This window comes from Balaenoptera physalus (assembly GCF_965194825.1).
Source record: "Balaenoptera physalus genome assembly, chromosome: 3".
Classification (NCBI taxonomy): Eukaryota; Metazoa; Chordata; class Mammalia; order Artiodactyla; family Balaenopteridae; genus Balaenoptera; species Balaenoptera physalus.
The window spans coordinates 94,728,751-94,742,396 of NC_138890.1; the positions used below are offsets into that span (position 1 = coordinate 94,728,751).

At 37.9% G+C, this 13,646-nt stretch overlaps 1 protein-coding gene across 1 annotated transcript in view; it reads left to right on the forward strand.

Annotated features, from left to right (window-relative positions):
- The first annotated feature begins 4,495 nt into the window (after nt 1-4,495).
- Nucleotides 4,496-13,646, forward strand: part of SLCO6A1 (solute carrier organic anion transporter family member 6A1) — a 108,699-nt gene continuing 99,548 nt past the window's right edge. Inside the window, exon 1 of the mRNA XM_082455534.1 lies at nt 4,496-6,324. Coding sequence (XP_082311660.1) covers nt 5,991-6,324 — 334 coding nt within the window. The 5' untranslated portion in view covers nt 4,496-5,990. The remainder of the gene's footprint in view (nt 6,325-13,646) is intronic.

Here is a 13,646-nt window from a genome sequence, read left to right on the forward strand (position 1 = left end):
AAATAATTAAGGGTCTGGGTGAAGGCAGCTGATCAGTTTAGTTCTGAAGGATATATTCACTGAGTGTTTTCTGTACACTAAGAGTGTTTTGATGACATGTCTTTATGAGCTAGTGCAACTACCAACCTCATTCTTAGTATTACACATAAGGACAACAAGTAACATTCTGAAAGCTGATATTTCACATAATTCTGAAAGCTGATATTGCCCATTCAGGAGCTGTCTTTACCTACATTTCATTACTTTATCCTTCCCTTTCCACTTCATTTTCACTTTCTCTCAACTAACCTGTGACCAAAATATCAAATCAGTAAGAAGTATGGACCAAGATTCTATTGAATACTTCTTATTGGGTTCTTTTAGGACTTTGGTATTCCAGGGTATAGGGTTCATATTTACTGTTCAAAGCACAGGAATCAAGACCACAGGAGAGGGAAGCAGGTTTGCATTATGGTACGTGTCATAAGTAAATGTTATCCTTGAGGCTTTTCACCCTCTTTTTCTTAACAGGAATGTGTGCAGTCTATACCACATTTCAAAGTGATCCATAGAGGTGACTACATTCCTGTATCAGTGGTTCTCAAACTTGGCACCCCACTGGAGTCACTGGGGAATTTTTAAAAATAATGATTCCTGGGCCTCACAACCAGAGATTCTGAATTAACTGGCCTGAGTGTGACCTGGGTATTGAGATTTTTATAAGCTTCCTAAGTATTTCTAATGTGAAGTCAAGGTTATGTATTTATGGTTTAGCTGGTGATCTGATATAGACTGTAGAATTGATGGAAATTTGCTGAGGCACATGAGATTCTAACCGATTATAAACCAACAAAATTTTGAGTGTGTTCTTAAACTCCATTAAAAATTGTCTCTTCAATTACATGTGATAGATCAAGGATAGAATCAAGAACCAAATTACTAGTCAGTGTTTTACCAGTAATGTTTGTCAATGAGCTCCCATTTAGGATTGCTTTGTACAGGTTTCTTCAAGTACTGACCAATTCTAGACTAACATTAGCCATGTTATTATTACTTTCAGAGGAAAGAGGTGAAGGAAAGAAGTGAATACAGTACTGATTCAGACGATGACCTCATAACAAAAGTTATGTTTTATTAAACATCTATCCTGCAACTAGGCCATGCTAGAAGTCTTTCTTGCCATCATGGAACCTACATTATTTCCATAAAATTTTAGGACCTAGTTTTGTTTTCATAGCTAAGCTATCTTTTGTACTAATGTATCAACAGTTACTTGAAGTGTTATCCCCGACACGTTAAATCTCCTTGCAGCACAGGTGTGAGAAACCCTGCAGTTAACCATTTTTTCCCCACTAGATGTTTAATAAAAGTCTGTTTATCTGTCGTGAACAACATTGACAAAACTTTAATTGAGGGGAAAGGAAGTAAAAAGTGAATAATAATATTTTAATAAACTATGCAAATAAAACACTGGTAAGCTTTGGGGACTTTTCTGGCAGTCCAGTGGTTAAGACTCCATGCTCCCAGTGTAGGAGGCACGGGTTCGATACCTAGTCAGGGTACTAAGATCCCACATGCCCCACAGCATAGCCTAAAAACAAAACAAAACCAAACAAAATACTGGTAAATTTTTAGAAAGGGTATGATAACTAATTTAGTTGTCTCGACCTTAAACCCTAAGGGGGAATTGTGTCTAGAGCACATACTGTGTTAGAGTAGTTTTAAGTCTGCAGAACCTCAGTTAGTTTGTTGAAACTTTCTATTAAGAAAACTTTAGGAGAAAGAAAAATATTCTAGGCCTGTGTTTTTCATTTAGAAGGTTGCTACCAATATTAAAAATTAATTTACAATGTATTGTTTATGAGTTTTTCAGTCATGCGTATGTTTGTGCTTCAGTCATACACACATATGCACACATACATATATACACTCATATACACATTATGGGTGTGTATATGTGTGTACTGAGTTGCAGTGTAAAATATGTTTTTATTATAGGCTGTGGTTTAAAAAATTTAGTATACTGGACAAGCAAAAACTAGATGCTGTTCTAGTGCCATAGTTTTCTGCAAAAACAGAATTTTATTGCATTATGATAGTGGAATCTTAGCATATAAACAAATTCATTCTATACTCAATTATCCCTAAAGTTTGCAAATACTAGTAATATAACTGTGAGAGCTCTTGGATTTATTTTCTTAAGAAATATTATGAACACATATAGAAACAGTAATATCTTGTTTTTATTATTCTCTCTTTTTCTTGCAATTACTATACTGTTGTTCCCTCTTCTGTTTTCTGGAAGAGTTTGTACAGACTTCATATTATTTCTTTTTATTTCCCAGTTTTACTGAGATATAATTTACATATAACATTGTATTAGTTTTAGGTGTACAACATAATGATTTGCTATATGTATATATTGGAAAATGATGATCATGATAAGTTAAGTCAATATCTATCACCTCACATAGTTACACATTTTTTTTCTTGTGATGAGAACTTTAAAGATTTACCCTCTTAACTCCTCAGAGAGAATTCTCTGGGCTCTCTTTTATAAAGACACTAATCCTATTCATGAGGGCTCTACACTACATTTATGAGGGTCTGCATTCATGACCTAATCACCTCCCAAAAGCGCTACCTTTAAATACCATCACATTGGGAGTTAGAATCTCAATATGAATTTAGGGAGACACAAACATTCAGTTTATAGCAAATTGTCAGTACAATGTTAAATAGAAATGGCAGGATTAGGCATCCTTGTTTTGTTCCTGACCTTAGGGAGGGAAGCATTCGTCTTTCACCATTTTAAATATGATTTGGAAGTTTTCCACAGATACCATTTATCAGTTTGAAGAAGTTCCCTTCTATTCTTAGTTTCTTGAGTGTTTTTTATCATGAAAGGGTGAAGAATATTTTCAAATGCTCTTTCTGCATCTGTTAAAATGACCATGTAGATCTTGTCTTTTAATGACATATTGTATTACATTACATACACATTTTTGAAAGATATTTTGCTGAATAAAGGATTCTTGGTTGGATCTTTTTTCTTTTACATTTTAGAGATATAGTTTCATTGTATTCTGGCCTGCATAGTTTCTGATATTATAACTTTTTAAAAATTAATAGCTCCATAAGTTATGTTTCTATTTTTTCTGACTTTCTTTAAACATCCCTAATTAGGATTGATTTTTACCAGCTTGACTATGGTATGTTTAAGTGTATTTATCTTGCTTGGAGTTTTCTGAGATTATTGCATATGTGGTTCTATATCTTTCATTAGTTCTGTAAAATTTGTAACCATTATATCTTCAAATAATTCTTCTACCTCATTGTTTCTCTCTGGTACCTCAATTATACATATGTTAGACCATTTAATACTAATTTCCAGACATTGTATATAAAAGAATATTGGAGACTGATGTATTTATATCTAGAAACAATGATTCTTCTTTTGTTTGGCTATTAGTGTAGGTTTGTCAATGCTGACAGAAGTAGAGTTCGATTTGGGTTTTGTTTTTCCTATATTTATCTTCAGTGCACCACAGGGTTAAAATTCTTCTAATGGGGACTGCAGCTACCTTATGTATCATGTGAAACCTGGAGTACTTGAAGGTTTTGGTCAGTGTTACTACTCCGTCCTCAGCTTTCAGGCACCAAAGATTGGGTCTCCCTTTCCTCTCATGACCCACTTATATTGGTGGAATGCTATTGCTTTTTACTCACGCAAAACTCATAATGGAAGCAGGGGTTAAGTTCCCCAGTCCAGTCTCAATCTTAGGCCCTGAGTGCCTGAGCTTCAAGGGTTGGACTTTGCCTTGTTTTGGTGGCAGTCCTTGGGAAGGAATGATGTTCTTGTCCCTCCCTCTTTGGAAGATAGTTTTTATTTCTACCCTTTCTTCTGGTGGTAGCCAACTTCTGGGTGGACCACAGGACAGGATGGTTTCCTGCCCCTCCCTCAATGACAAATGGCTTTTGTTCTGTCCCTCTCCCTGTAACATCTAAACTTTACCAGGGGTTAGGGGGCAGGAATCTCAGAGGCAGAACCGCTTTTGCTTTGCATTCCAAAAGCGTCAGGAATACAGAGCTGGAGGGTACAAGGATGAGCGAGTATTCCTGCTTCTCCCTTAGTGGCAACCTATCACCATTAAATGCTTTCTTCATTGAGGAGAGCACACTTATTCTTTTGAATAACAAAGATCTGGTAAGTGGGTGTAGATTCCCCTTGTGTCTGAGGTTCCTAAGGTTTCTAAACTGTTGTGCTAGCCTCACTTAGCCTTTACGTATTCATTAAAATTTCAGGTGTTTTCTTCCTGTCTTCTTTTATGGTTGCTACTTCTTCCTTCTGTGCTCTGCCAAAGGTGAAACAGTTTGTGAGTCTCATCCTTCTTCCAAGGTGTTTGTATCCTTGGAATCATTTCACCTGGTTGCTTTGGGCTCAAAAAAGTGATAATTTAAAAAATTATCTAGCTTTCTTTTTGCTTTTTCCCTTTGGTTATTGTTGTTGTTAGAGTGGGGGTAACATTCAGTTTGGCTCTCTGTATTTTGAGTAGACGTAAAAGTACTAGTACCATTTATTTTGATCAGAGCTATCTTTTCCATCCTGCTCTCAGGCAGTGCCCAGTCTGGTACCAAAGCACAAGAATAAGAGTCCAACCCCTTTCCTACCTCCTAGGCTTTCTGTTTCCTTTATGCTTATTAATGTCAGGAAGCAATATGAAGGGAGAATCCTAGTTGAGTATGATGAACATGGGAAAACTAGGGCATTGTTCCTCTGTATGTAGTTACATATATTTGACAAATTAAGTTTCTTAGTATAGGCAAAATAACATTTCCATTCACCAATGGGCATATAGCTCTGCTGAAGAAAGCCCAGCCTCAGGTCAATGGTGGTGTCTCTGGTACCTTCCTCCGCAGTTCTTCTCAGTGATTTTTTTCCCCTGGTCTACCAGCCCCAGTACCATTTTAGCAGCACAAAAACTTGTTGAAGAGCTGGATTGTTTTTGATAACACAACGTCTAATCCAGGGGAGGAAAGATAGTTTCATTTCTCCTGGAAAGTCATCCTCCCCATACATATGTCCTGAGTAACTTGTATTTCTGCCTAAGAAAAGAAAACCAATAAGAAATTGCATTTTTACATAAAAACACACGTTTCATATCCTGGTAATATTCTCTTACATTCTTTCTTTTCAGAAAGATTTTTGTGCCTGGGAAAGTACATTGTTTTTTCATCTTGCTGGTTTTCATCCATTTGCTCCTCTAAGTGAAGTGTTTTACACATAGAAATTATTGTCCTGGAAACTCTATCCCTAGTTAAGAACAGAAAGGATTATTATTTTCCTCCCTAAATAGGGGAATGGGAAAGTGATTTACTTTCCCAGGTACAAAAACAACCCTACTCTAATGGAAAGGAAGTTTCTTTTTCATGTCTTCTGATTTCTCCTGGTCATTTAACAATTTTCAGGTTGTTTCTAGCAAGATCATCCAGTTCAAAAAACACCACGATAAAATAAGTCTGGGTAAACTGGGAGACAGTTCTACTGTCCCATCATTGAACATTTCTCTTTCCTTGCTTCCTAACGAGAAAGTATTAAATAAGTAGTAGCATCCTTTGATGCTAGTGGATCAAAATATCTAATGGATCCTTTCCATTAGAGTTCCTCCGGCGGCCCCTGTGTGAGCAGTTAGCAGAATCTAGTCGTACTAGCTTTCGCTCCACCCCCTCCCCCTCCCCACGTGGAAGCAAAGAAGGAAACAGCCCTGTAAGCTCTCCCAGGGCAACTGTCAGCCTCCCCGCGGGACGTTTGCCTCCTGCCCAAGGAGAAACGTTCCCTCTGGAGGTTTGGGTGGCCACCAGTTCCCCGACGTCCGTGCCCGGCAGGCTTTTCCGCTGAAGCAAGGAGAGCAGGCCGCACCGCGCCTGTGGGAACCGCAGCCCACGGCCCGCCCCGTCTGCGCCGCCCAGCGTCAGCCACGACCCCTGCCTCAGCGGGCCGCGGCGGAGCCATGCAAGAAGCCCTAGTGGAAGTGGAGCCCCGGGCTGCCCTGGCCCAGCCTGCCGAGAACACCGTGCCCTCGGAGGCCAAGGCCGGGAAAGCCAGGGGAAAATACCCGCGCTTCAGGATCTTTACAGCTAGCCTGATCAAGTTCGGAAGTTTCAAAAAAAGGGAAAGAGACCAGGCTGGGTCCACGGCCCCCAGTATCGAGAAGGTACGGGAAAAACAGAAAGAGAGTTTGGAGGGGCCCTGCGGCTTGGGCTGTATGGCTTTTCCCCGCTGTCAGCGTTTTAACAACATCCGTTGCTTCCTGATTTTCTTCTGCATCCTGGTCACCTCTCAATGTAAGCCTGAGGTGGGGCTGGGTGGAGGAGAGGTGGTTCTGGTGCGGGCCAATGCGGGGCGCCAGAGGGTTGCCTACGTTGGGGAGGCGGAAGAGGGACGAGGTGCGTGGGGAGCCACGTGTGGTGTGGCGGCCCCGCTTCGTGTGGCGGTACTCTCCAGCGTTCTCAAGGTACGTCTGCAATCAAAGCAGGTTAAACGGGCCACCGCCTGGTTTACTTCACCTCATCAGGCACCTGATGGACATAATCCCCCCTCCGTGTGCGAAGAGGGCCTGGCCTCCAGATAGCCTGATGGAGGGAGGGTGGCGTTGAGTCATTGAACCGTTGTTTGGTCACCAGCCCTGAGAAGCTCCGTCATTCAGGGCTGAATCACTTGGGAGATTAAAATAAAGTCGAAAACAGTATCTGTGATCACCAGGTTGTTTCTGCTTCTACCCACAATTTTGAGACACACTGGCCAAGCCACTTGTCTCCTGGATCTTGTTTCCTTATGTGTGGATTGAAGAGGTGGAGTGGTACCTCAAACTATATCAGAGAAACCAAACTCAGAGGTGTTTATCTTTGCCCACACAGTTTGAAGAAGAGTGTGAATTTGAATGCCTTTAGAGGAGGCGTATATTTTCTACTTGGCCACAGCCCTCACCACTCCCATTACACCTAGATTCTTTACCATCCTGTTTACACGGTTGATATTGCAGTTTGCCAAACATGATCTCTTTTTGCTCTAAAATGCTGTGACTAAGTAACTTCAATAAAAAGGCTAAATATGATAAGTACTATATGAGAGGAACAAATAAATAGTCATCAGTTTGTCTTGAGAAATCATCAAAGAAGTTTCTTTGAGAAAGAAGCATTTGAATTATGCCTTGACAAATAGGTACAGTGATAGCTGGGGATGTAGAATATTTATTGAATAAGGAAATGAATGAAAGAGTGTTCTGGTAAATAAACACTCAGATGCAGGAAAGCCTTGTTTCAGAATGGTGAGTGACAAGTTTGGCTGGATGATGGTTTCACCTAACCACCAAAACCGGTAATTATATTTATTTTATTCATCGTGTCTCCCCAGGACCTAATATAGGGACTGAGGCAGAAAAGACAATAAATATGTATTGAATACATAAGTAAATTAAAAAAGAAGAAAAAGACAAATTGTGGCCACATTATGGAGGTCTTTAAATACCAGACTGAGAATTCTGAAAGGATACTAAAAGTTGTTTACTTCCCATCAATGTACTGGGTTAATAAGTCAGGTGCTTTACAAGCATCATCTCAATATAATCCCCCTATTCGGTGGGTAATGTGCAGCCAGTGAATGTTTTTAACGAGTGGTTGCAGTGAATGGTTTTTAGCTCTACTGCTTATTAACTGACTTCATACAGATCATTAGCACAGTTTGGGTATAAATACTGAGTCTTTCATTCATAAATGAATTTATGAATTTATTTAAATGAATTCATAAATGAATTCTTCATTTTCCATTTATCAATTCATTTATTTATTGTTGCATTTTAAACAATTTCAAACATACAGAAAGGGTGCAAAGGCAATACAAAGAATTCCTGCCTCCCCTTCACCCAGGTTCTCCAGTTGTTTACATTTTACCACATTTGTTCCTTCACCTTTTCTTTCCTATACTTATAGACTTTTTCAGACATGGTACCACATCACTGCTAAATACTCCAGTGTGCATCTTCCCAAAGTGAGGACATGCTCCTGCATAACCACCTTACACCCCTCCCAGTCAGGAATATTAGTGTGACACCAGCATCATGTTATGAATTCGTACCCCCACTCACATATTGCCAGCTGTCTCAATATTGTCTCCTTTTCCTTTTTGGTCCAAAATTCTATCCAGGAACACATGTTGCATTTAGTTGTCGTACTTTAGACTTCCTCTTTAATCTGCAACAGTTCCTCATTCTTTCCCTGTTTCTTATGTCCATGCCAGTCTTAAAGTATATGGGTCTTTCATTCTCTATGTTGAACTTTGACATGGGTTTTTTGGATCATTCCTTATGACCAGACTCAGGCCATACCTGCCTGCCTGCCACCCTCTCCCTCTCTCTCCCCAAACTTGTGGTTTGCCTTTTCATTTTCTAACTGGTGCCTTTTTGATGAAAAAGGTGTTCACTTTTGTTGAAGTCCAGTTTCTTAATTTTTTATGGTTCATTCTTTTTGGTTTCTATCTAAGAATGTATTGCCTAGCTCAACGTCATGAAGATTTTCTGCTTTGTTGTCTTCTAGAATTTTTATGGTTTGGCTCTTATGTTTAGATCTCTGATCCATTTTGAATGAATTTTTTGTGTGTGTATGGAAAGGGTCAAAAATCATTTTTCTCCATATGGATACTTTATTCCAGCATGATTTATTAAACAGACTGTCTTTTGACCCATTGCATTACCTTGACACTGTTGTTGAAATTCTAATCTCTAGAGTCTTTTTCTAGCCTCTCTATTCTGTTATATTGAACTAATATGTCTAACTTATGCAAATGCTGTATTGCATTGTTTACTCTGGTTTTATTATATGTTTTGGAATCAGGTACTTTTCTGACTTTGTTCTTTTTAAAAGTTGTTTTGACTATCCTAGGTACTTTTCCTCTCCACATTAATTGTAGAATCAATTTGTTTAATTCTGTAAAACAACTTACTGGGATTTTAGTTGGGTATTCTTTGATTCTATAGGTTTGGAGAAAATTCACATTTTTTTTTCTTTTGATTTATTATAAGAAAGAATAAAGAAATTACTATTGCTCAAAACAGTCATTCTACTGGAAACCTCAAATAGCAAATTAGAATTTTATATATATATATAATTTTCTTTTTTTGAAAGATAGTTGCTAGGAGAGTAGATTTTCCAGACCCCAATGAAAGATTCATTTTGCAATCAGCTTAAGCCTATATATATATTTTTTAACATCTTTATTGGAGTATAATTGCTTTACAATGTTGTGTTAGTTTCTGCTATATAACAAAGTGAATCAGCTATATGTATACATATGTCCCCATATCTCCTCCCTCTTGCATCTCCCTCCCACCCTCCCTATCCCACCACTCTAGGTGGTCACAAAGCACCAAGCTGATCTCCCTGTGCTCTGCAGCTGCTTCCCACTAACTATCTATTTTACATTTGGGAGTGTATATATGTCCATGCCACTCTCTCACTTTGTCCCAGCTTACCCTTCCCCCTCCTTATGTCCTCAAGTCCATCCTCTACAGAAAATTGACATCTTAACAATACTGAGTGTTCTGATGCCTGACCATGGTGTATCTATTTATTTTGGTCTTCTCTCCTGCAAATTTGCTGTATTAATTTATTAGTTTTAGGAGCCTTTTGGCAGATTCCTTAGGATTTTTAACTACATGATCATGTCAGCTGTGAATCAGGACAGTTTTACTTCTTTCTTCCCCGTCTGTATGCTTTTTATTTCTTTTTCTTGCTTTCTTGCACTGACTAGGACCTCCAGTACAATGTTGAATAGAAGTTCTGAAAAGAGATATTCATTTATTTTTCCTGATTTTAGGTAGAAATCATTTAGCCTTTCACAATTAAGTATGTTAACTGCAGGGTTTTTGTGGATACTCTTTACCAATTTGTAGATGTTCCCTTTTACTCTTAGTTGGTTGGGAATTTTTATCATCAGTGGTGTTGAATTTTATCAAGTGTTTTTTTTCCTGTATCTATTGAGACCATGATATGGTTTTTCTTATTTATTCTATTAACATTATATATTGTGGTTTTGATTTTTGGATGTTTAACCAACCTTGCATTCCTGGGATAAACCCTTATTGCTGGCCTATTATCTTTTTTAATAGATTGCTGGATTCAATTTGCCAAAATTTTGCTAAGAATTTTTTTTAATGAGAGTATTGGTCTGTAGTTTTCTTGGAATGTTTTTGTCTGTCTTTAGTATCAGTTTATACTGGCCTCATTACATTAATTTGGATGCATTCCTTTCTCTTCTTTTTTCTGAAAGAGTTTATGTATGATTGGGTGCCTACACAAACTCTTTCAGAATTAGTTTGTCGATTTATTGCCTCTCTATATCAATATTAGTATCAGCTTTTTGCCTCTCAGCTCCAAACTCATCCTTTTTGCCTGCTCTGTGAAAATGGACCTGGGCCCTTTAAATATTTTTCGTTACCAGCTGTCACAATGTTAAATTTTAACAGTAGAAGGTACTGGAGAGCCATTACACAGGAAATTTTACTTCTTGGTTCCAGTGTGTTTGGTTGGCAAGCTCCTGCAGTGTATACAGGTTTCTCTGTCATCAGGCTGTTGCAGTGCTTGCATCTTCTCCAGTATCCCTCTGCTGTAGTGCATGGTGGCCAGAAGCACTCAGTGGCTGGCAGCTTCCTTTGGCATCCCCCATGAAGAGCTTTCCCCAGCACATAGAAGGAGAACTACCGCAAAGTTTTAGAGTATAGATTTCCTGCCAGTTTTGTTAGCATGGCACCACAGTGACTTCTTGGTCATTCAATAAGCCATGGCTATGCTCTCTTCAGCAAGGTCTGAATTTTAGCCCTTGAGTGCTCCCTTTCAGCCCTGGGGGAGTGGTTGTTCCCTATATGGGCTATTTCTATATTCTTTAGCATTCTCTTTACATCTAACTAGCTAATGCCTTGTTACATGAATCTCCTGTTATAGTTAATAATTCTTTATATTAAACTTTTCTTGTTCAAATTACTGTGTGGTTTCTCTCTTCTGATTGGATTCAGACTGTTATGGAATTGGTATCAGGAGTAGTCCCAGAAGATATACTCATAAAATTGTAATTTTAGGATTGGTTTTGTTATGCCTGTAATCTTGAGTGAAGTGCTGAGCTCTTTGCCAGTGGAAGATGGGTAGTAGTTCTTGGCATGTAGTGGTATCATAATTAATCAAGCTATCACCTATGCTTGATTGGGATGAAATGCTAAATGAAGCATGTACCTTGAAAGCCGAGTGGATGCTGTAGTTTACCTTATGGTAGTAATGATGACTATAAGGACTCTGGTGTTGGATGGAATCTTTTGAATGCCCTGAAGCACTTATGAAGAGAAAATGACAAACTTAGGTTTGTTAACTCTCAGCTCAATTTATAGTCTGAGAATTCAAGGGCTCCCATCAAAGCCCTGAAATAAGCTCTCATTTCTTTTAACCACAGAACAGATATTTCTGGAAATCAAACACAAAATTTAAATGTATGGATTGATGAATTATAATGACAGTTGAATTCAAAATCTTCTCAAATTTGCCCTGTGTCTTCCCCTCTCTTATGTATTCAAGAAGAGTGTTAATTTTTCAGTCTGTTCAGTTTGTTACTTATTAGGACATAGTGGTAACTTCTAAGCTCTTTACATGTGGAACTGGAACTGTGTGTAAGCATTTGTGTGGACACATATTTTCATTTCTCTAGATTTATACCTAGGAGTGAAATTGCTCAGTCATACGGTACCTCTACAGTTAAATTTTTAAGTGTGCTCTAGGTTTTCCATATATGTACTTCATCGATTTGAAGAAGTTGCCTTTTATTCCTAGTTCATTGAGTGTTTTTATTATGAAAGGGGGTTAGATTTTGTCAGATGCTTTTCCTGCATTTTGATGTTCATGTGGCTTTTATTTTTTATTATATTAATTTAGTGAATTACAATGATTCATTTTCATATATTGAATTGAAATTAAGGAGGCCTATGGCTTTGGGCACTTAAATGTGGTGAAACATTCAAAATAATCATAGAGACAACCTATTTAAAGATCTTTGTCTTGTAAAGTATTTGTCAAAGAAAGATTCTCTGAATTGAGTATTTTGTCTGAAATATTTCAGTACAAAAATATAACTGAAGACATTATTTAGTAGTGTTTTCTTTGAGCTTATGGGATACTTGCACACTTATAAAGAGTGTTTTTTCACTGAAAATATTATGATCTGCAGTAAAGAGTCATTTGGAGGCTTTAACAACTTCAAATTTATTAACTATTATATTGGAGATCTCTAAGACCTCACTCAGGCTAAATGATTCACTAGAAGGACTCAGAGAAAGATGTTATACTCATGTTTATGATTTATTATAGTGAAAGGATACAGATTGAAATTAACAAAGGGAAAAGGCACATGAGACAAAGTCCAGAAAAAACCAGGCCAAGCTTCCATGTGTCCTTTTCCAGTGGAATTAATACTAGGGATATGCTTAATACTCTCAGCAACAACGTGTGATAACACATGTGCAAAGAGTTGCCAACCAAGGAAGCGCATGTGAGCCTTGGTGTCCAGGGTTTTTGTTTTTGTTTTTGTTTTTGAGGGGGTGTCAGTCCTCTAGGCATGTAGCATCTGTGTGACTGACCTCAGCTACTCAGATTCTATTACCCCATCCCTCACACCCAACAAAGAAGGCATTCACCATAAATCATGTTGTTAACATAAACTGTCTGACCAAAATGGGACTGTGTGGCTCAAGGCCTCCAGCATATAAAAGCAATCTTATATGGCAGAATATTCCAAGGGCTCAGAGTCATCTCCCAGGAGCCAACCAAAGACCAGTCTTGAAGACAGGCCTTTTTTTGAGCAACCCAGGCCTGAGTTAACTCTTTACTGCAAAACTATAAAAAGCAACTCTGAATTAGAATTAATTTTATAAGAACAATTAGAGATAAGATCATATTAAAATATATTCTTCAGAAAAAATATGAATTAACATTTTATTAGAGGTAAGTATGGCTAAAAAATTGGTTAAAGTATCTGAGTGTATAACGAGAATAATATCCCTTTATTTTGTAAATATCATGATATATAATATAAAGATATTTTAAAAGTTTTTGACTAAATTTTTAGCTTCACTAATGTAATAAAACTAGTTGGTTTATAAATTACAAAAATTATATGATTTTTTATGTAGTACTCCATACCAGGCATTGAACCAGGAAAAATACAAACAAAACAACCCTTAAAGATGGGAATCTGGAATTGGTTATCTGACCTGATTGGGCTTGAAAGCAATGAAAAAAGCAATATTTGTGCCTGTGGAAAATGGTACACTGGAAGTCAGTGGCATGTAGTGACTTAAAAGAGTTATTTAAAATGTTGCCTGGGATAAAGTTCTTACTAGAGGCAAGACTTTGGGAGACAAATAGCTTCTGCAATTGAGTCCTAAGGTGGAACTTTTGACTACAAAGATTTTGGAGTTGATTGCTTCTCACTGCACTGGAAAATTCACAGAAAGAAAATGAGAAGTTTAGGGCATGATTAGAAATGCATGAGCTTTTCTGATGGTTCTGTGAGAATCTTATCACTTTTAGGCACATACTGCATATCCGGAACAGTACCAACCCGTATTCACACT